This window comes from Pelmatolapia mariae, linkage group LG23 (assembly GCF_036321145.2).
Source record: "Pelmatolapia mariae isolate MD_Pm_ZW linkage group LG23, Pm_UMD_F_2, whole genome shotgun sequence".
Classification (NCBI taxonomy): Eukaryota; Metazoa; Chordata; class Actinopteri; order Cichliformes; family Cichlidae; genus Pelmatolapia; species Pelmatolapia mariae.
Genome location: NC_086246.1, coordinates 29151643 through 29176327, shown reverse-complemented (window position 1 = coordinate 29176327; position 24685 = coordinate 29151643). Strand labels below are relative to the sequence as shown.

At 40.6% G+C, this 24685-nt stretch overlaps 1 protein-coding gene across 1 annotated transcript; it reads right to left on the bottom strand.

Moving 5' to 3' along the window:
- Positions 1 to 1835: 1835 nt before the first annotated feature.
- LOC134620608 (uncharacterized) lies at positions 1836 to 18825 on the bottom strand. The gene is made up of 14 exons (XM_063466827.1): positions 18453 to 18825; positions 17402 to 17842; positions 15999 to 16442; positions 10654 to 11061; positions 8173 to 8604; positions 7373 to 7774; positions 5448 to 5882; positions 5041 to 5295; positions 4702 to 4950; positions 4308 to 4565; positions 3931 to 4233; positions 3561 to 3830; positions 3356 to 3439; positions 1836 to 3209 (listed from the first exon to the last, which is right to left on the bottom strand). The coding sequence occupies exons 1-14, from the start codon at positions 18689 to 18691 to the stop codon at positions 3143 to 3145; spliced, it is 4287 nt and encodes a 1428-aa protein (XP_063322897.1). The 5' UTR covers positions 18692 to 18825; the 3' UTR covers positions 1836 to 3142.
- Between the last annotated feature and the right edge of the window lie 5860 nt (positions 18826 to 24685).

Sequence of the window (24685 nt, the reverse complement as noted above, 5' to 3'; positions counted from 1 at the left end):
TCCTGACCTTGATCTCTGTCATATGTACAAAATGCCCAAGGACCTGTTGGCAGGATCAATACAACACCAGGACTCTGAGCAGTGTTGTAGCACAAGGACAAAGTTCTGATGGTTGAATGGTTTGTGATTTTGTAAAGGACTGAAACATTGTTACCACCTAAATCTAGAAAATATATCCTCCTACTGTAATGTGTGTGTGTGTGTGTGTGTGTGTGTGTGTGTGTGTGTGTGTGTGTGTGTGTGTGTGTGTGTGTGTGTGTGTGTGTGTGTGTGTGAGATACATCTAGAAGCACGTCCATTAGAAACGATTGCTGATTGAGGATCTCTATAAAAGACTTTGGTTGTTGGTACATCCAGTGAGGCTATGAGGACCTGTGGTTAATGGACTTACTGACATACAGTTGTCTTTGTGTTATCCTAGCACGGCTGGATCTGTTTCTGGCTTGTGATAGCCTGGTTGAAGAAGATAATGTGAGGTTATAGTATAAACTGACAGCAGTTGCTGTCCATGGTGCTCACCAAAGGCTGCAATGATGCTATTCATATTACTGATTATTGCTATAAATTATTTTTGCACTTAAAATGTGTGTTTGAGGGAAAGGGAGAAAATGTGAGATTCTGTGTTTGCTCAAGTAGAACGTGGCAGTAAAGGCCAGCAGAACATCTTGGTGTTCATCACAGAGTTTTTAAGTCTGAGACAGGGATATAGACTAATATCACTCTTTCTAGCTACACACTTTACTGTGTGTGTGAGGTGTTAGTGTTTGTACACTCGACAGGAAACTTCTAACATGTGTCCACATTATTCTGCAGATTCTTTCCTTCGGCCACTGTTCAGGGGCTGAAATCAGCTTACAAAAGAGCATTAGTTATGATTCTGCCATGAAATCAGGTTTGTTTCACTTCAGTACTTTGAATAATTTTCCAGAATGTTTGACCTTTTGAGCCTGACATGGAATATGCTGTGTTGGTTATGTTACAGGCCCCACTATGGTGGGCGCGTAGCCAGATTACGATCCTGTAAAACAGGACAGAAAGTGAACACAGGAGACACGCTGCCGTTCGCCTGGTCAGTCTTGCCAGAATGGAAAACTTACGGCAGCTATGCACCCGACTCAGTTCCCAAAGCACGCTGCTGCCCCCTACTGTCCAAAGTGTTATACACTCTCCTGGCAACAGGAAACTTACATGACATTGTGGATTTAAATTACACCAATAAACCAGCAAAATAAAACATGCATAATAATCTCCATATATCACGACACTTAACTCACAACTGTGACCACATATCTGTGTGGATCACAGTTACATGGCATCACTGTAATGCAAATAAATGATTGTAAACAAAGGTTGTAAAAAATATAGAACTGAAAAGTGATTTTAAAGTATAGCAAGAAGACTAAAGTAACAGTAAAAGTGAAAAATTATAACTGTACAGGGGGCTTAAAGGTAAATTAGGGTCTTCCTGTTGGTGTCCTTTGGTATGTGTGGCCAAGCGATCCAAAAGCTTAATGCTCTGATGTTACACTGTCAAAGAGAAAATGATGTGATGTGACTTTGTGGTTGTTTAGGAGATCCTGGTTCCTCTGTGTGACTGTGCCAGCTGTACTGACACATCCGAGTCTGCTGGATATTTGATCTAAATGAGACTGACATACTCGCTAAGTATTTCCTGAATGATACAATCTCCCCATCCCTCTCAAACTGGCATTTTGTTTCTGTACAAATTTCCTGAATTACTGATGCTGTATAATGACTGACTTTGTATAACTACAATCACTGAAACAGAATCATGTTGATTACAGACATCCGAACTTTTATTATTTATTCCCCGAGTCTATATGAAGCTCTACATTAATATGGTAAAAAAAAAAAAAAAGTTACATTTAAAAACCTGAAATGCATTAAAGGATAAATTCTTGCATAGTGTTTTTGTACACTCCTGTACACTTTACACAACATGCCTCATCCACACATTCATACAGGCACTTTCTCTGTGCTTAACTTGAGGTTAGTATCTTGACTGAGGATATCTGGCATGGAGGCTGGAGCAGCCAGGGATCAAACCAGCAATCTTTATATTAGTAGTTGACCTGCTCTACCCCCTGAGCTACAGCCACCCCTCATTATAAATGAGGGCCATTAATGAGGAAAATTTCATAACAGTGTCACATTAAGAGGACAGAAAATGATCATTACCACGTGTATCTCTTAACATGAAATACAAGCTAAAAATGATTTACATGTTTATGATCATTTCTTCCAGTTATGTTAAAGTACCAAACATGGTTTTATCCTGATTGCTCACTTATTGCATCATAACTCTGAGACATCATTATAGAGTCTCTCTACTTTGTCCTGTCTGAAACATGTAGACCAGAATAAATACCGTTATCACAAAAGTACAAATAATAAATATGACCGACTCCCTGCACTGATAAAACAGTGATGGCTTCTGTGTTTTGTCTCAATAATATTATAACAGAATCACAATTATTACAGAAATATCAGATATGTAAACATCAAGATGATCATCTGTCAAGTTTCAGCAGGGCCAATATGCAGGACTCTCAGGTTTAACAGGTAAATACAAAAGTGGGCAAAGTAAGGGAGTGAGACACAGCTGAAACCAATCAGGACAAGCAAACATAAATACAAGGCACAGAGACAAATGACTATCAAAATAAAACAGGAAGTAACTGCATGGGGAAATAAAGACTTGAAATCCAAAAGATTAGACCGAGAATGCAAAACTCAAAATTGTGGGTCTAAGACACAGGACTGTGACATCATCACATGACCAATTAGACATCTGACCTCAATCAAAGAAAAATCTGCAGTAGCTCAGAAACAAAAGAAACAGTGGGAAATTGAAACAAACACTGTTGGCTGCTCTTTGTCTCCATATAAACTGTCTTCAAGTCATTGTAGAAAAAAGAAACAAAAAATTAAGATGGTCTTCAAAACTCATCTGATCTAATGTCAATGTGTCGTACACTGCGACATTACACTGAGTCCATGAACACAGTATCAGTGCTCCCACTCCATCCAATATTTTCATGTAATGATGACAAGAACAGAGGAAACCAGTGAATCCCTGATGATGATGATGTTCATGATGACGATGATGATGATGAGTGCTTCACCAGACCTCAAACTGCTTGTGTTCCTTGAAGGCTGCTCTGTGCACGATGTTGTTGCTGTAGAGTCTAGAAAGATACCAAAGCAAAGAGAGCAGACGTCACTCATTCACACAGAACAACATGAATCCATGTGAGCTCAGACTGTGAATGATTCCTCTGAGAGTCTGAGGAGAAACTCCTTCACTGATGGGGACTGATTCATGTTGGCTCACCGCACACAGTCGATGGAGGGGTTGATGGAGAGCAGCTGCAGTAACGCATCAGTCGAAGCATCAGTGATCTGATTGTGACTCAGACTGTAACACAAACACAACAAGTGGCTCTAAGTGATCGCTGCACATTATATTATTGTAGTGTGTGTGAACAGGCTGATGGTTATTGGAGCCTCCCAGAGAAGGATCAGTGTGTGACACTCACTCCAGGACTTGGACTTTGTGCAGATGTGTGATGAGAGGGAGCAGCAGCTGGTCAGTGAGCTGACAGTGACTGAGGTCCAGCTCTGTCAGCCCTTCACACGAGTCCAGCATCTGGACCAAAGCCCCACAGGCCCTCTGATCCAGCGTGCTGTGACTGAGATCCAGCTCTCCACCCAGGGCTCTACACAGAGACACCGCCCTTCTCACTGTGTCCCTCTCACTGTTCACAGGAACCAGAGACAGCAGCTGGAGGAGGACAGTTTTACTGACTCTAAACAGGACAAACAGAGCAAAGAGAAACTGTCAGGATGCATCAACACCAGTGTGAACGAGCTTCTCTCTGGTTTAGAGTCTTCAGTGGTCTTTCCCACCTGAGGCGGACCCTGTGGAGGACAGGAAACAGCAGGTCCAGCACGCTGTCCTCCACCTCACAGTCTCGCAGGTCGAGCTGTGTGTCCCGGCTGCTGTGTGTCAGGATGGTGGAGACGGCCCTGCAGTCATCAGCAGTCAGATTCAGAGGCTCAGGCTGATCCTCCTCTGGTAGCTCCACACAGGAGGAGCAGGACAGATCCAAGCTGTGCTGCAGAGTCCTCAGCAGGCCTAACGCTGCCTCCTGCTGGACGACACAGGCAGCACAGCAGTGGATGAACCTCAGCAGCTGATTCCTGTCAACACTGCAAAGAAAACACATGCAGAAATGAACCAGCTGATGACTCTGAGTTGAGAGAAACGAGCTCTAATATCTGACCTGAGATGAGAAACTTTGTCCAGCATGAAGAGGATGGACTCTACTCCCTCTGCTGGTATGGAGGTCCACAGGAGGTTCAGTTTGACTCCGTCTCCGTGTTTGAGGATGAAGATCAGAGCGGCACAGTCCACTGAGTCCAGCTCTCTGCTGCTCAGGTTGATCACATGACCAAGTGACCTCAGTAAACTGGGTGCAGCGTGACTGTCATGAGCTCTGAAGAGCTCTCTGATGGAGCTCATCACAAAGCTGGGACTGGGCCTGAAAACAAACAGTTTATTTCTAACTTTGTTTAAAGGATCCATAAACTGCTGATTAAAGATGAGACAGCATTTCAAATCCTCCTGATTAAACAGCAGAAACTGTGTTTGGTAAAAGATCAAACTACATTCAGCACCTTTTAAACACAATCCTGTCCAGAAAGGGAAGCAGACGTGTGGTTTCCTCCTGTAAGAAGAGGTTCTTCCTCAGGTCCACAGTGATGGTCTGAGCTGACGACTGCTGCAGCAGATAGTGAAGAAGCTCCCAGTTCAGACAGCAGGAGGTCAGGTCTCCACCAACCTTACTCAAGACGGACAACGTCAAGTCCTTATCCTGGATTTCATGGAGGAGACACAGAAGCTGCTGGAAGCTCTCTTCACTCAGTCTGCAAAAAATAAAGAGAGAGAAAAACAAGTTAATCTGTTTTTAAAAACTACATTTTATTTGGACTGTGATGTTCAGGAAAGACATTTACTTGACTGTTAGAGGACCATCATGGAGCAGCAGTGTAATGAGACCCTGAGCAGGGATGCAGGTCTCAGTCAGGTCTAACCGTCCGACTGTCCAGTATCTCAGCAGGGAAGCCAAACTACTGACAGCCCTCAACAATACTCTGTGTGATGGTCGGGCTTTCTTAGGCACAAGAGAAAGCTCTTCAACAGCCAGCGGACAGACCACTCTGCCTCTTCTTACCCACTGAAACAGGAGCAAGGACATGTCGATGGAAAGTCTGAAGATCAAAAGAGACAAAAGAGCAGAAATGATGAACACCAAGAACTAAAGATTCAAAGTGAACAGTAGATAAATGGTTTTTATAAGAACAAGAGAGAATCATGATTTCACTTCCTGTGAAGCTGTTTCCAGAACATCAGTTTCATTTACCTGAGTTGTGAGATATAAGGCAGACACTGAAGGAAACTCCTCAATTCACGCTCTTCATCTGACCAAGCTATGAGACTCAGTTGTTTCTTCTCTGATTGGAGTTTCAGCACTTCCAGGAGGATGGAGGTCTTTCTCTCTGAGAGGTTTATGGACCAGACTGCAGGAGCTGACTGGAAAACTGACTGTAATGATGGAAGGACACTCAAGCCTGTTTTAGTCTCACAGTCCTTCACGTTGGTGTATAGATTTAGCAGGAAATCACACTGATAGTCATCATCCACATATCTCTCATTAAACGGGAATGTTTGATATGTGCACACTGATGATAACAGCTCCAGTATCTTCTCTCCTGTCTGCTGTTCTCTATCTGCTGCTGCACAGAACAGATTCACAAAGAACCTGACTGCTTCTTCATCTGACATCTCAGGATCAACACTGGAACAACAAGAAGAAATATTTACACATATGTAGGTCATCTGAGCAGCAATGAAAAGCCAATAACATATCACATAACAAATACCAGTTTAAACTTATACCAATATTCTGATTTTTCATGGGGCATTGCAGCCTTTCTTCATGAATTTTACAATGACTGAGTTATTGTCATTAAATTAGTGTTCTGATTATTAGTAAGTTTACTTTTTACTAAATACATGAGATTGTAAATTCATTATACCTATAAAAATAACAACCAAAATCAGCACTCTGCTAAGAACAGTGTGTAATTTGGTTGTTGTTCTTTAATCCATAATAACAGCTCACTTTCATGAACTCATACATGTATATAAAATACAGTATTAGACTTCAAAGCAACACACAACTGACAAAGTCCAACACAGCGGTGAACACGTTTCCGTATGAAATGGAGTAAAGTTACATTTAACTGACATATAATCCTGTGTGGATGAAATCACAGTGGGTAAATATAATACTGGTGACAGTGATATATATAATTATTTAAAAGAGTAATGCAGCCAGGTGGAAGGTCGGTACTATGGGACATGCCACTGGCTGGCGCTGTTTCTTTTGGGGTACCCCTGGGAGCGCAAGGGATGATGGGGATCTACAGAGACATTCACAGAAGTGCTAGCTTGCATTGGTGTAACATCGGTGTTCAACGCTGTGTTTTCACTGCATGGTCTGTTTAAGCGCAAAGGGTGGAATAGTTAAGGCACCAGGTGATGCTGTGACTGACTTCGCTAATCATCTCAGGGGGAGCTGTACTCTCTTTTTCTGCTGGATTAATGCACTGTATGTATTTGAGTTCACACCTGTATTGTAATATTTTCATGTGTAAGAGGGAAAATGTACTGTGGTTAACTGTTTAATTTTGGCTCTGTAATTTAGCAGGAGAAGCCACTAGAGTTATTTTTGCACTGCTAAGTTTGTTTTGTTTCTGGATGGGTTTATATCAGTCACACATTGACATTAGACATCTTTGGGTTCCAGACCCTGAAAAGTTGGGATAATACCAGTGCACAAAACTGTTACTTGATGAGAACTGTGTGTAGCAATTTTATTTCCTTATTTTTACAACCTTTCATCTGGACGCTTACTTTATAATTCAGATTAAAAGAACCCCAAAGATAATCTGTGTTTTGGGCTGGTTAATTTAGCCAGGCTACAGTTAAATAATATTTAGATTTGCAGGTCTTAAAATATTGTTGTTATATCTTTTTTTCCCAGAATTTATCTGTTCTTATATAAAGCTAATCATGTAAAGTAGAAAAAGAGTGAAGACCTATATGATTAAATATTAATCAAGGCAGATAAAATAGAAGGACGAGGGTCTAATTACATGTGTGTTATTAGCTATGATGATTTCAGATTAGATTAACAAAAAAAAATGCTTAAATACATTATTAGACTGTAAATTAAAAATTGCTTTCAAAGTCACCTGGTAACTAAGCATTAGTTTCATTTACCTGAGCTGTGAGATATAAGGCAGACACTGCAGGAAACTCCTCACTTCACTCTCTTCAAGTGAGCAGCCTGTCAGCTCCACCTGTTTCTTCTCTGGTTGGAGTTTCAGCACTTCCAGGAGGATGGAGGTCTTTCTCTCTGAGAGGTTTATGGACCAGACTGCAGGAGCTGACTGGAAAACTGACTGTAATGATGGAAGGACACTCAAGCCTGTTTTGATCTCATAAGAGTACAGGTCCATCAGGAAATCACACCATTTCTCTTTAAGGGGCAATCGTTCATATCTGCACACTGATGATAACAGCTCCAGTATCTTCTCTCCTGTCTGCTGTTCTCTCTCTGCTGCTGCACAGAACAGATTCACAAAGGTTGTAACTTCTTCATCTCGCCTCCGAGAAGCAACACTGGAACAATGAGAGGGAAACATTTAGTGATGCTAACTGTCTGCTAACTGCTTCCGTCAAAAGTTCTCTGATGACTCAGCAGTTGTTGGCCTCATCACCAATGGGGCCAACAAAAAGACAGAGAGCAGAGAACTGACTGAGGACTTTGTCGATTGGTGCCAGTGGAATTGCCTCCAGAAGCATCTGGGGCAATAAACTGGACTGGACTAACAATACAAAGGCCATGGACACAGACATAAATAATATTATTAAAATTAAAGTGAAAGCCATATATATGGTATCCTAAAACAAATCAGCCAGGAAACCAGGAAAGTCTGGCAAAATATAAAGAAATGAGGGATTGATCCCAGTCTTTCACAAAACCATAGAGTTAACCATTTAAAATACAGTTCATTTACCTGAGCTGTGAGATGTAAGGCAGACATTCAAGGAAACTCCTCACTTCACTCTCTTCATGTGAGCAGCCTGTCAGTTTAACTTGTTTCTTCTCTGGTTGGAGTTTCAGCACTTCCAGGAGGATGGAGGTCTTTCTTATTGAGAGGTTTATGAACCAGACTGCAGGAGCTGACTGGAAAACTGACTGTAATGATGGAAGGACACTCAAGCCTGTTTCAATCTCACAGTCCTTCACATGGGAGTACAGATCCAACAGGAAATCACACTGATATTGAAGATCTATATATGTGTCATTAACAGGGAATGTTTGATATCTGCACACTGATGATAACAGCTCCAGTATCTTCTCTCCTGTCTGCTGTTCTCTCTCTGCTGCTGCACAGAACAGATTCCCAAAAAACCTTCCTCCTTCATCTGCCCATAAAGTAAAAAAACTGGAACAAGAAAAAGGAAAAAAAAAGAGTAGTGATATTATTATTCCATGAAAACACATGGCACATTTTTAATGTAGTGACAGTATCCCCACAGTTCAGTGATTGTATATTAGTAGAGTTTTTCCTCATGGATGAGACTGCTGCTTTCTTGCACCATTAGGGTTGAAAACTGGGTCATGATTGTCATTTGTGTGTATGCTGCATATGATACAGAGCACCCAGCTCTTTAAATTATACATTTGGTATGCCCTCTATCTTGTGACTATTATACTGGTGACTTTAACTCTTATATTTAATTAAATATAAATACATAAAAATACTGTAGTTTTACCTTTGAATCCCTCTTGGTAAAGCATCTCGCGTAGATAAAGTCATGGTATAAATATAATAATGATGATAAGTAAATATTACAATTTAAACTAGTACAACAATGGTTTTATGGAAAAAAATTATTACTTAATGTTGCAGAAATAATTATGGAACCATCAACCAAAATATCACAGAACTTTGCTGTTTTTATAACTACTGAATTTAAAATGTTTGAGGCACAGCCTAATTAAAAATATTCTCCATTATATTGGTTTCAGCTTTCTCTTCACCACGGAAATGATTCTGCGATCAACGACCACTGTTGTCGTCCGTGAAAGTCCAGGTCTTTTTGCTGAGTTCAACAGTGCTTTCTTTTCTTCAGGATGTACCAAACCGTAGGTTTCTTTCACCACTCCTAATATTGTAACAATTTCTCAGATGGGTTTTTTCTCTTGTCACAGATTAAGAATGGCTTGTTTCACCTGCATGGAGAGCTCATTTGACTGCAGGCAATCTACTGAGAGCCAAATCTTTCACATGCAAGCAACTCAAATCAGCTCCGGGACTTTTATCTTCTTAATTCATAATTACATAACAAAGAAACCTGCCCATGAAATAACCTTGGAATCAATTGTCCAATTACTTTTGGTCCCTTTAAACAGAGGGTGGCACATGTTAAAGAGCTGAAACGCCTAAACCCTTCATCCAGTTTGAATGTGGATTTCCTCAAATGAAAACTGAGAGTTTACACATTATGTCCATGTCCATAATGCAACTATAATTGGGATATGTTTCAGTAAACATGTAAAAAAAAAAAAAAAATGTGTCAGTGTCCAAATATATTTGGACATAACTGTATTTCTCACGTTGTCTTTGGTTAAAGCATGTTTATTTGTTGGCTTTAGTTTGTCTTTTCTTCTTATGGACATTCTACTGTGGGCTTCATATCAACAGTTATTACAGGTGCATTTTCATTTCACTTTTGCCTGTCTTCCAATCTGCATTTGGGTAATTATACTGCAAAACACTATAGTAGTCTAGTACTCTGGCTAGTAATGCACCCAGCAATCACTTATGGGAAGCCACTTGAGCACTTGGAGCCCTGAACATACAGAAGCAATGTTGACAATTTGGGGGGAGGCTTCAGAAAAGTTCTGATTTATTTACCTTTGGCAAGAGTAGATGAGGGACTGCAACTACCTTGGACTCTACTCTCTACCCATTGGTCACAGCTGCCACTTCGTCTGAGAGGAAATGGCGTTGTCACATTCCTCACCTAAGGTCACTGTTGCAGCCAGCCCGAGCCTTGTCCAAGCTGTTGTTTCTATGTCTAAATCTAAGCTGGCTCCATAGAGACTGTTTATCGTGTCCCTGAGTCTGAGTGTCCTAAGCCACCCAAGCCAGCTGACCCCAAAGCTGAGCATATGTTTTCCAAACATGTGCATTTCGACTGCGAGACTGCCTCCTTGCAGAAATGGAAATTACACAATGATTTAAGAATGTTTTCTCAGCATTGAGTGATTCTATATGAATCTAATCTATCTGGAAAAAAGAACTGCCATTAATTAAAATAAATGTTTTATTTTGAACTAGGTATTATCAAGCCAGAATCTTTGGGTATTTAAAAAATAGCTTTGTGCCCTGAAAGTGTTTCCATTCCATAATTGCCATAGTTTTTGTGGTTCTCTCAGAGCAGCTCTGCTGATGCAGAATTCAACATGTAAAGTAGAATTAATTTACCTGAGCTGTGAGATATAAGGCAGACATTCAAGGAAACTCCTCACTTCACTCTCTTCATGTGAGCAGCCTGTCAGCTTCACTTGTTTCTTCTCTGGTTGGAGTTTCAGCACTTCCAGGAGGATGGAGGTCTTTCTCTCTGAGAGGTTTATGAACCAGACTGCAGGAGCTGACTGGAAAACTGACTGTAATGATGGTAAGATGCTCACGCCTGTTTTGGTCTCATAAGAGCACAGGTCCATAAGAAAATCACACCATTTCTCTTTAAGAGGAAATCTTTCATATGTGCACACTGATGATAACAGCTCCAGTATCTCCTCTCCTGTCTGCTGTTCTCCCTCTGCTGCTGCACAGAACAGATTCCCAAAGAACTTAGCTTCTTCACAAAAATCTGAATTCTCAGGATCAACACTGAAACATCAAAAAAACAAACATTTAGTGGAGATTTGATCTGAGCTGCATAAATACAACCACACACTACTGATGGACTCCATCTTGTCCATGTGTGTCCTGTATATAATGAAAGTCCATTTTAAAGCCATCTTCCATCAGAGCAGCTGAACATTGTTTTTAGACTGTTACTGACTCACAATTCAATTAAATTCAGTTTTATTTATATAGCGCCAAATCACAACAACAGTCGCCTCAAGGCGTTTTATATTGTACAGTAGATCGTACAATAATAGATACAGAGAAAAACCCAACAATCATATGACCCCCTATGAGCAAGCACTTTGGCGACAGTGGGAAGGAAAAACTCCCTTTTAACAGGAAGAAACCTCCGGCAGAACCAGGCTCAGGGAGGGGCGGCCATCTGCTGCGACCGGTTGGGGTGAAAGAAGGAAAACAGGATGAAAGACATGCTGTGGAAGAGAGACAGAGATTAATAACAGATATGATTCAATGCAGAGAGGTCTATTAACACATACTGAGTGAGAAAGGTGACTGCAAAGGAAAAACTCAATGCATCATGGGAATCCCCCGGCAGCCTACGTCTATTGCAGCATAACTAAGGGAGGATTCAGGGTCACCTGGTCCAGCCCTAACTATATGCTTTAGCAAAAAGGAAAGTTTTAAGCCTAATCTTAAAAGTAGAGATAGTGTCTGTCTCCTGAATCCAAACTGGAAGCTGGTTCCACAGAAGAGGGGCCTGAAAACTGAAGGCTCTCCCTCCCATTCTACTTTTAAATACTCTAGGAACAACAAGTAAGCCTGCAGTGTGAGAGCGAAGTGCTCTAACACAAACACTAATCCTGTATGTGAAATCACTGCGCACTGAACTGTAGCTGTTTGTGGTTTGTGAGGAACATGAGTGGAACAACAACACTTCATATCTTGTACAACAGTAGCTTCACCTTCCTGCTGAAATGACATGTGTAACTCAGTTTCTGAATTAAGTTGGAAGGGGTGTTTACTATTTTAACTTGTGCATTCATTGATGCCTTATAATTTCCTTTTTCAATCACTGGATTGTTAAACTGAAACAGTTAGTTGTAACCTTGGCCTCGACTGCATTGTGCTCTGCCTGTGCTGTTGCAGATTTTGACCGTCTATTTCCCTATGCACAGTTTTTTGGAATTTCTCCTGTGGTGTCATGAGCCTGACCCTGAGTGTGAAAGAGTGAGAGCACTGTGGACTTTGGACACTTTGGATCCCCTGCCCAGAGTGCCTTTTCCCCCTGCACATTGTTGAGATTGTTGTAAATATTTTTGGCACTGTAAATAAACACATTGTTGAGCTCCTCCAACTGTACGTCTGAATCCACCCACTTGTTAGCCTTGACACTAAGGCTACGTTCACACTGCAGGTCTTAATGCTCAATTCCGATTTTTTGATCAAATCCAATTTTTTTCTCTGCTTGTTCACACTACAAATAAAATGTGACAGCAAACGCGGTCTAGTGTGAACCCTCAAAGCGGCCTGCATGCGCAAAAGACGACGTCACACACAACGCGCTCTGTTTAGACTCAGACCAAACAGTATTGTTTAACTGATGGCCCTTAATATAAAGACTTGTTTTGGACTTTATGTTTCCCAATTTTGCTTTAAGTTATAAAGTTATTTTGTTATTTACATATGGCCTAATAATTATCCTTATTGCTGTTTTAGAGAGGAGCGGTGCTTCAAAGGATAGTTGCAGATTTCTGTCAGAATCTGCAGATTATACAGTACAAATAAAATGTTCACGTTTCTCCAACGTTGTCTTCCCAACAGTTTCACTAACATCTACACGGGATGGCCAGGAAGTGTTCACGATGTCTTCTCCGGCGCTGATAATTGGCGTCTGTCTTGTGTCAGTGACGTAAAAGACGGATTTAATGCGACATGACCGTTCAAACAGCAGTCGCTTTCTAAAACATCAGATATGTATCGGATTCAGTACCACATACGAAAGTGACCCAGATCGGATTTGAAAATATCGGATTTGAGCTGTTCACACTGTCATACCATGATCGGATATGGGTCGCACAGGGTCAAAAAAGTCAGATTTGATCAGTGTTGGGCAAGTTACTTTGAAAAAGTAATTCAATTATAGTTACTAGTTACTTCTTCAAAAAAGTAACTGAGTTACAATATTCTAAAAGTAATTAATTACTTGAAAAGTAACTATTGCATTACTTTAAAAAAAAACGTTTAACCCTCTTGGGTCCAGGGTATAATTGGCCATTTTTAACTACTTTTGATTTTCCCTCCACATTTTACCTTTAAAAACTGTTTACTTTGCCTTGTTTGGTATCATCCTTTTCAGCACAACCTCACGTGCCTGAATTTACAGTCATGTTTTCATGTTGACATACTGTATTAACACAATTGATCTAAAATCAGACAAAAACCATAACATCAGAGTAGAAAAAGCTATATTTTTTACTGTAACAACTATAAACATCTTTAATGAATCATATTTCATAACTTTAAATGCAACTATAAATTGTCAATTTTAAAATCCTATGCACAAGTTTTGCAAACAACAAAGTTATTTGCATCCATTTACCTTTTACCCTTTTTTAAAATAACCATTTCAAACTATTTACAGAACAATCAGCTGTTCTTCAATAAGATGCCACACAAATTATTTGTGCCACTCCAAAAACATAATGTCTGTCCACTATAAAGGAGAACATCACAGCCTGATACCTGCAGGTCTGACAGCAGCAGGTGTATCACTCCTGTTTCTACCTGGAGACAGCAGTCGCCTCATTGTTCTGACACACAACACAAAACTATCCACAACACTACACACTAACTACACAAGACAACACATTAACTACACACTCCAAACATACTAAACATCACAAATCTCTCACATCTCAAAACTCGCTCTCTCTTTTTCTGCTCTCTCTCTCTCTCTCTCTTTCTCTCGCCATCACTCCTAAAACTTCCCCCTGTTTTTTTTTTGCTCATAAGCAGAGAGTGCTTGCTAGCACTAACGTGACGAAACTATAGGGCTTTGGAGCGTGATGTCACGGGAGCGGGGCCACGCCCCCTCACGCCATGACAGTAGGCCAAAGAAAGCACACGGAAGCGTCAGCTATGGTTCGTACGTGCTGTGTTGCAACGTTAGATCACACGATAAGGAAGGCAAGAAGCTGGAAAATGGGCTCTCTTTTCATCGTTTCCCCTCCTGGAGGCAACGGGAGGGATCTCATGTATCCGATATTACTAAACGAAGACGTCAGGCTTGGATTGCAGCGGTCAGACGCGGATATCGAGTTCTCTGCCAACCCCAATTTTTTGTTGGTTTGCTCGCGGCATTTTCTTTACGGTGAGTTCTAAATAAATTCATATCTCTCTTAATAGGCTTTTAGTGTTATTTTGAAAGCGCTGAGGTCATAGATAATTAGATAAAACATCCTAATGTGTGATGCTGCAGAACCACGTAATGTTGACGGAGTAGCGTATTATTTGGCATTATTGCAGGCAAACCAGCATATGAAATATGAAACAGAAAAGAAAAGTATGTTTATTTTTTTTATTCAAAATCTGTTCACATGTACTTAGCAAGTACATACACATGAAATGCAAACTATTTACATGGCAACGCACAGCTGGCAACCCCTGGCTGTATCTTGGTCATATGGTCAACGCACTCACAACGTGGAGGCTTAAAAACGGCCAAATCTTGTACCCAACCGTTTGTGAATTAGATGTGCGCCTCCAGGAATTTATAATTCCGAAAATGATTCGCCGTGTATGCGCTGACTCCACAGACAAGGTACGCGAAGATATCGGGATAGGACAACGGCGGTAGGCCGTCTGGGTTTCCACTCCACTGCCTTTTTTCATACGGGTCCACATTACCGATGCACGCTATTTTTTCCATGTACCGTTTCTTGGCGTGTGGGCGTAGTCGGTCGCGATACAGCCCTTTGTCGTTTGCGCTGATTTTAAGCGTGGTTCTGGCAGTCCTGCTATCAACACAGTGTGTTTGTTTTGATTTGTGGCCTTCTGACATGGCGCCGCAATCCCACAATGCACTGCGGCGTGACGTCAACTCCAAAGCCCTATTGAGGGAAAAACGCCGCGTATATATTGTTTATCATGACTCTGGTTTTACGTGGCCTATCAACACAATTTAAAAACTGGTATATATCACCTTGTTACTTTGTCTTTAAGTGGTCATGTGATTGGCTTACCACGACTACTTTATTCTTCCTCAGTCAAACAGCAGCACTCATGCGATTGTTTTGCCCCTTTAGCTCCAGGTCTTGTGCTAGAAAGTGATCGTGATTGCCGTCCGCCGTGCGCGCACAGCTGCTTAAAGCTGTAGCGTATGTACTTACGTAGTCAGCTACTTCCGTGCAACTGATATAAGATGCAGTAAGCTGAACACAGCTTCAACCGTCTGTTTGTTGAAAAATAGTAACGGACTGCATTTTCTTGTTAGTAACTGTAACGGCGTTGTAACGATAGGAATAGTAATTAGTTAGATTACTCGTTACTGAAAAAAGTAACGCCGTTATTCCCATCACTGGATTTGATGCGCTTTCGCCTGCAGTGTGAACGTAGACTTTCAGGCTGTGTTAAAAAGGTTGTTAGAATTTTACAAACTGTTTCTGCCCTCTATGCTGCATTTCTATGTGTGTTTGCACATGTTTCAGCTGAAGAAAAGGTCTAATAAACACAGTTGTTTACAGGGCACAATGTTTCCCTCTTAAATAAGGGAAGAACTGAAATAAAACTGAAATATGGCAACATACAAATGAAGTCACAAATATCGTTTCAATAATGATGAAAAAAATATCACTATTGGATTTTGTAAAAATAATTTTTGGATTTGTTTAGCTTAAAATATTCCAGCAATGCATTTCTGAACAGATATGTAGTAATAGAAACGATGATTTATTTACCTGAGCTGTGAGATATAAGGCAGACACTGGAGGAAACTCCTCACTTCACTCTCTTCACATGAGCAACCTGTCAGCTCCACATGTTTCTTCTCTGGTTGGAGTTTCAGCACTTCCAGGAGGATGGAGGTCTTTCTCTCTGAGAGGTTTATGGACCAGACTGCAGGAGCTGACTGGAAAACTGACTGTAATGATGGAAGGACACTCAAGCCTGTTTTAGTCTCACAGTCCTTCACATGGGAGTACAGATCCAATAGAAAGTCAGACTGATATTCATTTTCTTCAACACCCATGTCTCTGTTATTTAGAGGGAATGTTTCAAAGCTGCATGCTGATGATAACAGCTCCAGTATCTTCTCTCCTGTCTGCTTTTCCCTCTCTGCTGCTGCACAGAACAGATTCCCAAAGAAGCTGGCTTCTTTATAAAATTCTACTGGAGGATGAACACTGGAACAATGAGAAGGAAACACTTAGTGATGATTTGATGTTAGCTACATAAATACAACCTACTTATGGACTCCATCTTGTTCATATTTCTAACTGTATTCCTTACTCATAACTGTAGTGAGAAGTTCTTTGTGGTAAGTATTTCACTTTGGAGTAGTGCTTGTAAATACAACCACTTCTCCAAATCTCCTCTAACCTTATAATAAGGGGTGCCTGTAGCCCACTGTCTAGTCTCTCATGGCATTTTGCTCTCATCTTGGTTGCAGATGGCAGTGACGGGCACAGGTATGTGGAAAATGGAGATAATATCTGTAGATTAGCTTTCAGAGCACATCTGGGGATTCCTTTACTAGTGTTTGTGGACCAGGTTTATTTTCCCTGGTGGTTGCTTCATTGTTTAATTCTTAATAATGGTAGTTATACTACCAATAAAAAGCACACAGGCTTATTATTGACAAGGCAATGGTGTTGCAAATTAATTACAAAACTTGTGCTGTAGAAGTTAAACCGCAGGGTAAGAACAATAACATTCAGTTAATTGTTGCTTGATTATTATTATTATTCACTACCACAATGTAATTAAAATAGCAGTAATCAAAATAGCAGTTCAGGCAACCAAAAAATTCATACAATGATGGGCCACTTGGTTAAGCAATCTGCAGGGACGAGCGACCAAAGGTGCTACCAGTTATTCACTGAATGAGCCTCACTACAATCATCAAAACAGTGTCTTGTACTTGTGCAGTAGTGCTTTCATACACACACTTGAATGTCGAGGGAGGACTCACCAAGGGTTGTTAGTTTCAATCGTTATGCAAATGTACTGTATTCAGCTGCAGTCAGCTGAGACTGAAGAAGTCACTTGGATGAGTGATGAAATATTTCGCCCACAAAAAAGCTACATCAAGACAGACAGAATCAGCTTTTGAGATTAATGATGTAAAGTAGAATTTATTTACCTAAGCTGTGAGATATAAGGCAGACATTCAAGGAAACTCTTTACTTCACTCTCTTCATGTGAGCAGCCTCTCAGCTCCACTTGTTTCTTCTCTGGTTGGAGTTTCAGCACTTCCAGGAGGATGGGGGTCTTTCTCTCTGAGAAGTTTATGGACCAGACTGCAGGAGCTGACTGGAAAACTGACTGTAATGATGGAAGGACACTTAAGCCTGTTTTGGTCTCATAGTCCTTCATATGGGAGTACAGATCCAACAAGAAGTCACACTGATATTCATCAGAAATGTCTCTGTCATTAAAAGGGAATGTTTGATATGCGCACACTGATGATAACAGCTCCAGTATCTTTTCTCCTGTCTGCTGTTCTCTCTCTGCTGCTGCACAGAACAGATTAATCAAGGTTCTTTTGGTTCCTTCATAAAGATCTGACCACCAAGGAACAACACTGGAACAATAAGAAGGAAACATTTAGTGATGATTTGATCTGAGCTGCATAAATATGACCACACTGCCAAACTGGCTATTCTGTTATTCACTTTTGAAAGGTGTCATTTATTGAATTGGAGGATTGAAGTCTGAAGAAACAAGACATATTGGCAGTTTAACAATTGATTCATTTAATAAACAGGTGCTTCAGTAGCACCTCGCAGAACCATACACAACGACAGCAACCTGGTACCTCCTCCTGGTTGGGCTGGTCACCAGCTTGGTCACACACTGCCTTGGGATGGCATAACATTCTTGCAAGTCAGCCAATGTAGCTGTGTTGTTGACTCTGCCATGAACAGAATACCTAAGCTGATCCCTCAAGTGTTCAACCCACAAAGCATTTTCCTTACTTGTAATACACAGGCTTTCCAACAGTATGAGATTTATAGCTAAGAAGCAAACAAAGAAATAATCAACTAAAGATAAAATTTCTTACTTTTTGTGCTGCATTTATATGAATACTTAAACCGTACAATAATACCAGACTTTTTGGCTTAAACTACATCTATAAATCATTTTCAAAGCATCTGATGTAGCATTAATGATGCAAAGTACAATTTGCTTACCCGAGTTTTGAGATATAAGGCAGACATTCAAGGAAATTCCTCACTTCACTCTCTTCATGTGAGCAGCCTGTCAGCTTCACTTGTTTCTTGTCTGGTTGGAGTTTCAGCACTTCCAGGAGGATGGAGGTCTTTTTCAGAGAGAGGTTTATGGACCAGACTGCAGGAGCTGACTGGAAAACTGACTGTAATGAATGAAGAATACTCGATCCTGTTTTGGTCTCATAAGAGTACAGATCCATAAGAAAATCACACAATTTCTGTTTGACAGGAAATCCTTTGTATCTGCACACTGATGATAACAGCTCCAGTATCTTCTCTCCTGTCTGCTGTTCTCTCTCTGCTGCTGCACAGAACAGATTCACAAAGAACCTGATTTCTTCATCTAACTTCCACGGAATAACACTGGAACAAAAAGGAAGAAACATTTTGAGCCTGCGGTCAATGAGTAACTTCAAGCAGCTATATAAAGTTTATGGAGATGCATTTTAGAGTCTTTGGCAATTTTAGCATATGTGAGAGCACTACAAAACTTTGAAAACTCACTCTGATATATTATACTATTGTCTAGGTGTAATGATTCTACTCTGATTCCTTCCCAAATATCTGACCTCACACACCCACCCTTTGGATGAAGATTATTTCTGCCATTTGTATATGTGATGTCAATCTTTCTGTCTCTACCCAGAGTTCATGACCATAGATGAGGGTTGGGATGTAAATTGACCAGTAAATTGACAGCTTTGCTTTTACACTCAATATGTCTGATGTGTCAATCTCCCTCTTGCCTCACTCATGATCAAGACCCCAAGATACTTGAAATCCATTTGGGGCAACAAAACGTCTCTAACCAACAGTGGAAGCTCCACTCCTTTCCAACCAAGAACCATGGCCTCAAATTTCGGGATGCTTCTCATTCTCACTACTTTATACTTGGCTTAAAACCACTCTACTGCAAACCATCTAATGAAGCCAACAGAACCACAACATCTGCAAAACGCAGAAATAAGATCCACTTCTAGGTAAGTGACCTCCACCTAGCCTCCTTGTAGGTGGCTAGGTGGACGACCCAGTAGTCCAACACCCAGTAGAAATTATTCTGACTTTTTGCTGGCAATCAAGCGCTTACTGTGGCTGTGCAGGTACTGAAAAGCTCATAACAACAGGCCTGATAGCCTGTACTGCTAAAGCACCCAATAAAGGAATCCCAGAGGAACAGTTTAATGCCTTCTCTAAGTCCACCAAATACATGTGGACTGCTTGAACAAACTCACATGTCCCTTCAAGAGGATGAAGAGTTGGTCCATTGTTCCAAAATCAGAACGAAAACTCTACTGTTCCTCCTAAAACCAAGGTGAAGAGGCACTGGCTCAGATCTCTGCATGATGTCCACCAAAAGTCTTGTTCCATGGTGTCATTGAACTCATTCCACAAGTTTTTCCTTCAGTTACTGTTGAAGTCATACTCCAGCAGTAGCTGTCAGTTGCCTCTGCAGTCCCACAGGCTGACCAAGCTTGTTAAGACTCTTTCTTCAGCTTGACCGCTCCCTTCAGGAGTCCACCATCTGGTTTGAGGCCTTCCAATAGCCTCCAGTTCTCTAATTTTCTTTAACAAAATATTTTGACTTGTTTTGGAGCAGCCATTTTAATGGTGTAGGCAGGATTATGATCTAAGATATTTAAAAGTATCAGCACAAAAAGAGATCTTCCATAACATTAATTTCTAATTTTGCCAGCTCCTTCCAATACTGTTGAAACCTGGCCGCATAACCGTACAATCGTTTCTTTAAGTTAACTTATGTGTTTTACTGGCTTGTGACCCCGTGATAACGTAAAAAAGTATCTCAAACGCTGTTCCCAAATTCTTTTTTTTCTTTTATGTCACCTACTTAGTCTACTTTGCACGTCATAAGTAGGATGAACATGCCGCTGCACGTCACTGCCATATGAGCGATCAAGACTCATGCTTGCCCTTTTATTTATGAATATTTCAAAAGTCTATTAATATCAAAGTCCCACAACACTATCACCCATGCATTGCTTGCGATGGTTCCACAAAAACTTTTGTGTTTGGTATTTTTATTTATCAGCTCAACTTGGTAAACTGCATTTGTCCAGTTATAAGTTCATAATATGTACAAGTCAATACAAGTATTGACAATTATTCTATGGTTCTTATGAAAATCAAATAGTGGCTGCAAAAAATATAACTTGGAGAGCTTTTATGTAGAGTTAATCATGTAAAGTGCAGTACATTTACCTGAGCTGTGAGATATAAGGCAGACACTGGAGTAAACTCTTCACTTCACTCTCTTCATGTGAGCAGTCTGTCAGCTCCACTTGTTTCTTCTCTGGTTGGAGTTTCAGCACTTCCAGGAGGATGGAGGTCTTTCTCTCTGAGAGGTTTATGGACCAGACTGCAGGAGCTGACTGGAAAACTGACTGTAATGATGGAAGGACACTCAAGCCTGTTTTATTCTCATAAGAGTACAGGTCCATAAGAAAATCACACCATTTCCATTTCAGAGGGAATGTTTTGTATATGCACACTGATGATAACAGTTCCAGTATCTTCTCTCCTGTCTGCTGCTCTCTCTCTGCTGCTGCACAGAACAGATTCCCAAAGAACCTGGTTTCTTTATCTGAACAGCTAGGGTCAACACTGGAACAATGAGAAGGAAACATTTAGTGAGTATTTGATCTGAGCTTCATAAATCCAACCACACACTACTGATAGACTGCATCTTGTAATGAACAGACATCCCAACAGTGTCTCAACTTCCCAAGAGTTCTCAGGAGGAACAAATTGGAAGAGAAGCTATTGCTGATGTTCAACCGCTCCACCACATAGAGTATGCTGACATACTCAGTCTCTGTGTGACATGCCACATAATAGGACATTGACCCTTTAGTCTTTTTTCACTTGTCTCCATTATTTTACCAATAAGTACTTTGTTCATAATCACTTTGATCCTTTGTTCGTATGAGGGCTGTTTGCTTGTTGCCAGCTCTGAGCCCTGGATAGCTTTCTCTTTAGTCACTTTTCTTTTGTTAGTTTCCTTAAAATGGCCATTCAGGCAGTTCAAAAAACGTTGAGCTGGGTAAGTGATTTAAACTAAGTTTCAGTCCATCAGCTAGCTTAAAATTGACCCTCTAAAAATGGTGGATGATGTAAAACACAACGTCAGGAGCTCATTTTTCTCATAATCCATCACATTTCACAGATTGTTCTACTGTATGATGTTAGTTTGTTTGTAAGTTGTATTGCAAAAGCTCAAGACAAACTGTTATATTCAGGATAAATTAATTACTTTTCACTAAAAATCTGTAGGAGAGGTTGTGGTTCTTATGAAAATCAAAAAGTGGTTGCAAAAAACTATAATTTGGAGAGATTTTATGTAGAGTTAATCATGTAAAGTACAATTCATTTACCTGAGCTGTGAGATATAAGGCAGACACTGCAGGAAACTCCTCACTTCACTCTCTTCATGTGAGCAGCCTGTCAGCTTCACTTGTTTCTTCTCTGGTTGGAGTTTCAGCACTTCCAGGAGGATGGAGGTCTTTCTCTCTAAGAGGTTTATGGACCAAACTGCAGGAGTTGACTGAAAACACGGCCTCAGTGTTTCAAAGTTAACTGAAAATCCTCTGCTTTTAATATGTTGATATAAATCAAGAAGGATGTTTTCTAACTCAGTTTTAACAAGAAACAATGAAAGAAGCTTCTTCGCAACGTTGTAAAATTTTGCTCCGTTATAAAGTGCTGCTTTCAGGCATAAATCCATGAACAGATTCTCCTGCTCCTTCTCCAGTGTCCCATGGTATTTCTCCTGGCTCCAAAAAACTGGACATCTGAAGCTGAATAAGAGAATTTAAGAACTGATCAGACACATTTCTGTTGCACATTCTGTAAAACCTGAATGTATTCAGCACAAATCTTGATACATTACATGCTAGTGCTACACATATAGACTTGTTGTGCACAATGTCTGTGATTCCAAAGGAGAAGAATAAAAAAAAGACATCAGAATTTTAAATTCAACAAGATAAACACCAGCCTGGGGCCTGTCGGATTCTGTATCATGGAATTATTAACTTAATTAGACTCCTTACGGGAATGGAGAATGGATGGAAGGATGAATGAGTGGTTGGATAGATGGACGGGCTCCTTAGATTGAGCACTAGAAGGACTCAACTTTAAATGAGTTGTTCAACTATTCTGCTAAAATGTTAAATTCTGATATATTGTTGTTAAAAAAGTCACAAACAGAGGTATTTTAACTTTACCATCAAAAGACTGGATAAAACCAAGCAGACTATTTAATATGCAAGAGCCAAAGCTACATACCTGAGTGAGCTGATGAATGGCAAAGCCTCTAACAGAGACTCACACAGACTCTGACAGGCAGGAGTTTCTCTGTCCCAGTAGAGGCAGACATTAACCTTTGTAGACATCCACTGCATGACTTCTGCAGCTCTTTCAAACAGCTGCTTTTCACCTTGAGTTGGAAGGTGTAACTGATTTTCATCAAGACTGAGTAAGGTTACGAAGTCCATCTGCTCTTCGCTGAGAAGGAAAGCTTTCCAAAGCTGTTGAGGCAGAAGGTCACACCTGTAATTGAAAGAAGAGATCATTATGAAACTAACCAGCATTAAAGTTCTCACTATGTGTTGAAACCAAAAAAAAAGAAAAACAACCAAATTCATACCACTCAACATTTTCAAGGCATCCAAAGAGCTGTCTCATTCCTTGTTCTAATATCATCACGTCCTCGAGGTTCAGCCTTATTTTTCTTTCCTTTGACTGAGTGACCACATATGCCACAGCACAGCAAGGGTAAGGATCCAGACTCTCTCCACTGAGATCAAGATGGTAGTCCAGTTTGTCTAGAAGGTAGATGCATGCTTCAGGACTCTGGGACTCATACAAGCACTGGCATAAGAACAGTATGTCAACATGGAGCCCACTGTCCTCAGTATCAGCCTCTTCTTGCTCACACAGATGAGGAAAAAATATGTTTATCAGCTCCTTGAAGAACCAGTTAGATGTATTCTTCAGGTCCTGATCTGGAATCAGATGCTTCATCAAACTTGGGCTCTTCTCATTCAACAGTCGACACATGAAGGGGATCAGATGTTTCATGTGTTTCTTCTCCTCTGTGAGGCACTGCTGAAAAACATCTCTGATTTTATCAGGATTCTTCAGGAGCCACAGTGCTGCAAAAAACTCCTGCACTGTGTAATGGAGAAATGCATATGTGGTTATCGTTTCAGTCACGGCCTCCTTGATGAGAAGTGGTTTCAGGAAGGACAGGACACAGCTGTCTTTACAGGTCAGGTTTGTCAGGTTCACAGATTTTTGTTGAGTTGCAAGAAAAGCAGCTTCAGCCAGAGACAGAATTTCTTCTGTCTTGGTTTTGATGAAGGAATTTAGATCTTTTTTCTTTGTTTTGCTGTTTATCTGAAGGCAGAATCGAACAATATTGATGTAGATCTCAGTTATTGTACATGGCTGTGGTACATGTTTTGATGAAAAACAAGCAGCCACCATCAGTGCATACATGGGGACATGACAAAGAGTTATCAGTTCCAAGTTACTCAAAACTTTCTTCTGATCTTCACCGAGTGTTGCAGATAAGTATGTTTTTATAGTCTGCTCACTAAAGCCTTTCACCTCCACTCTGTAAAAGTCCCCAGAAAACAAGTCTTCATCCTCATCATCTGGTCTGCATGTTATGATGATCTTTGCAAGAGGCAGTAGGTCTTTGTTCAGAAGTTTCTCCACCACTGATGAAGAGAGATCTGTCAGTCCATCAAAAATGATTGTCACGTTATCAGAGTGTCTCTTTATATCCTGTAAGACCTCATCTTTGCCTTCATCTGGTTCACTGAACACAGTGAAAAGCAGATCCTCCAAGTTTTTACATTCATGATGTGTGCTTTCTCCCTCATGTCAAAGTAAAACATGTAATCAAGCTCACCGCTTTCCCTTTCTGCCCAGAGTCTCAGCATTTCATGAGTCAGCGCTGTCTTTCCAATTCCAGGTTTTCCAACCAAGAGTATGTTTTTATCCATTTTCAGCAGCTCACAGAGAGAAATGTCTGGTTTCTCTTCAGGGATGTATGTCTTCAGCTTTTTAGGGCGACTCAGCTTGGTTTTCTTTTTCTTCAGTTTCTTTATTTTAGTTGGAGAAGCATTGCTCTGTGTTTCCAATATAAGAGAAATGTACAACAGGTCAGG

What these genes read in the sequence shown, in the direction of transcription:
- LOC134620608 (XM_063466827.1), bottom strand. Translation starts at nt 18,691, where the DNA reads ATGGATCTGTACTCTTATGAGACCAAAACAGGATCGAGTATTCTTCAT. An exon ending in GATGGTCCTCTAACAGTCAA is followed by an intron (nt 4,951 to 5,040) that starts GTAAATGTCTTT and finishes TATTTTTTGCAG; the next exon opens with ACTGAGTGAAGAGAGCTTCC. An exon ending in CTCCACAGGGTCCGCCTCAG is followed by an intron (nt 3,831 to 3,930) that starts GTGGGAAAGACC and finishes TGTCCTGTTTAG; the next exon opens with AGTCAGTAAAACTGTCCTCC.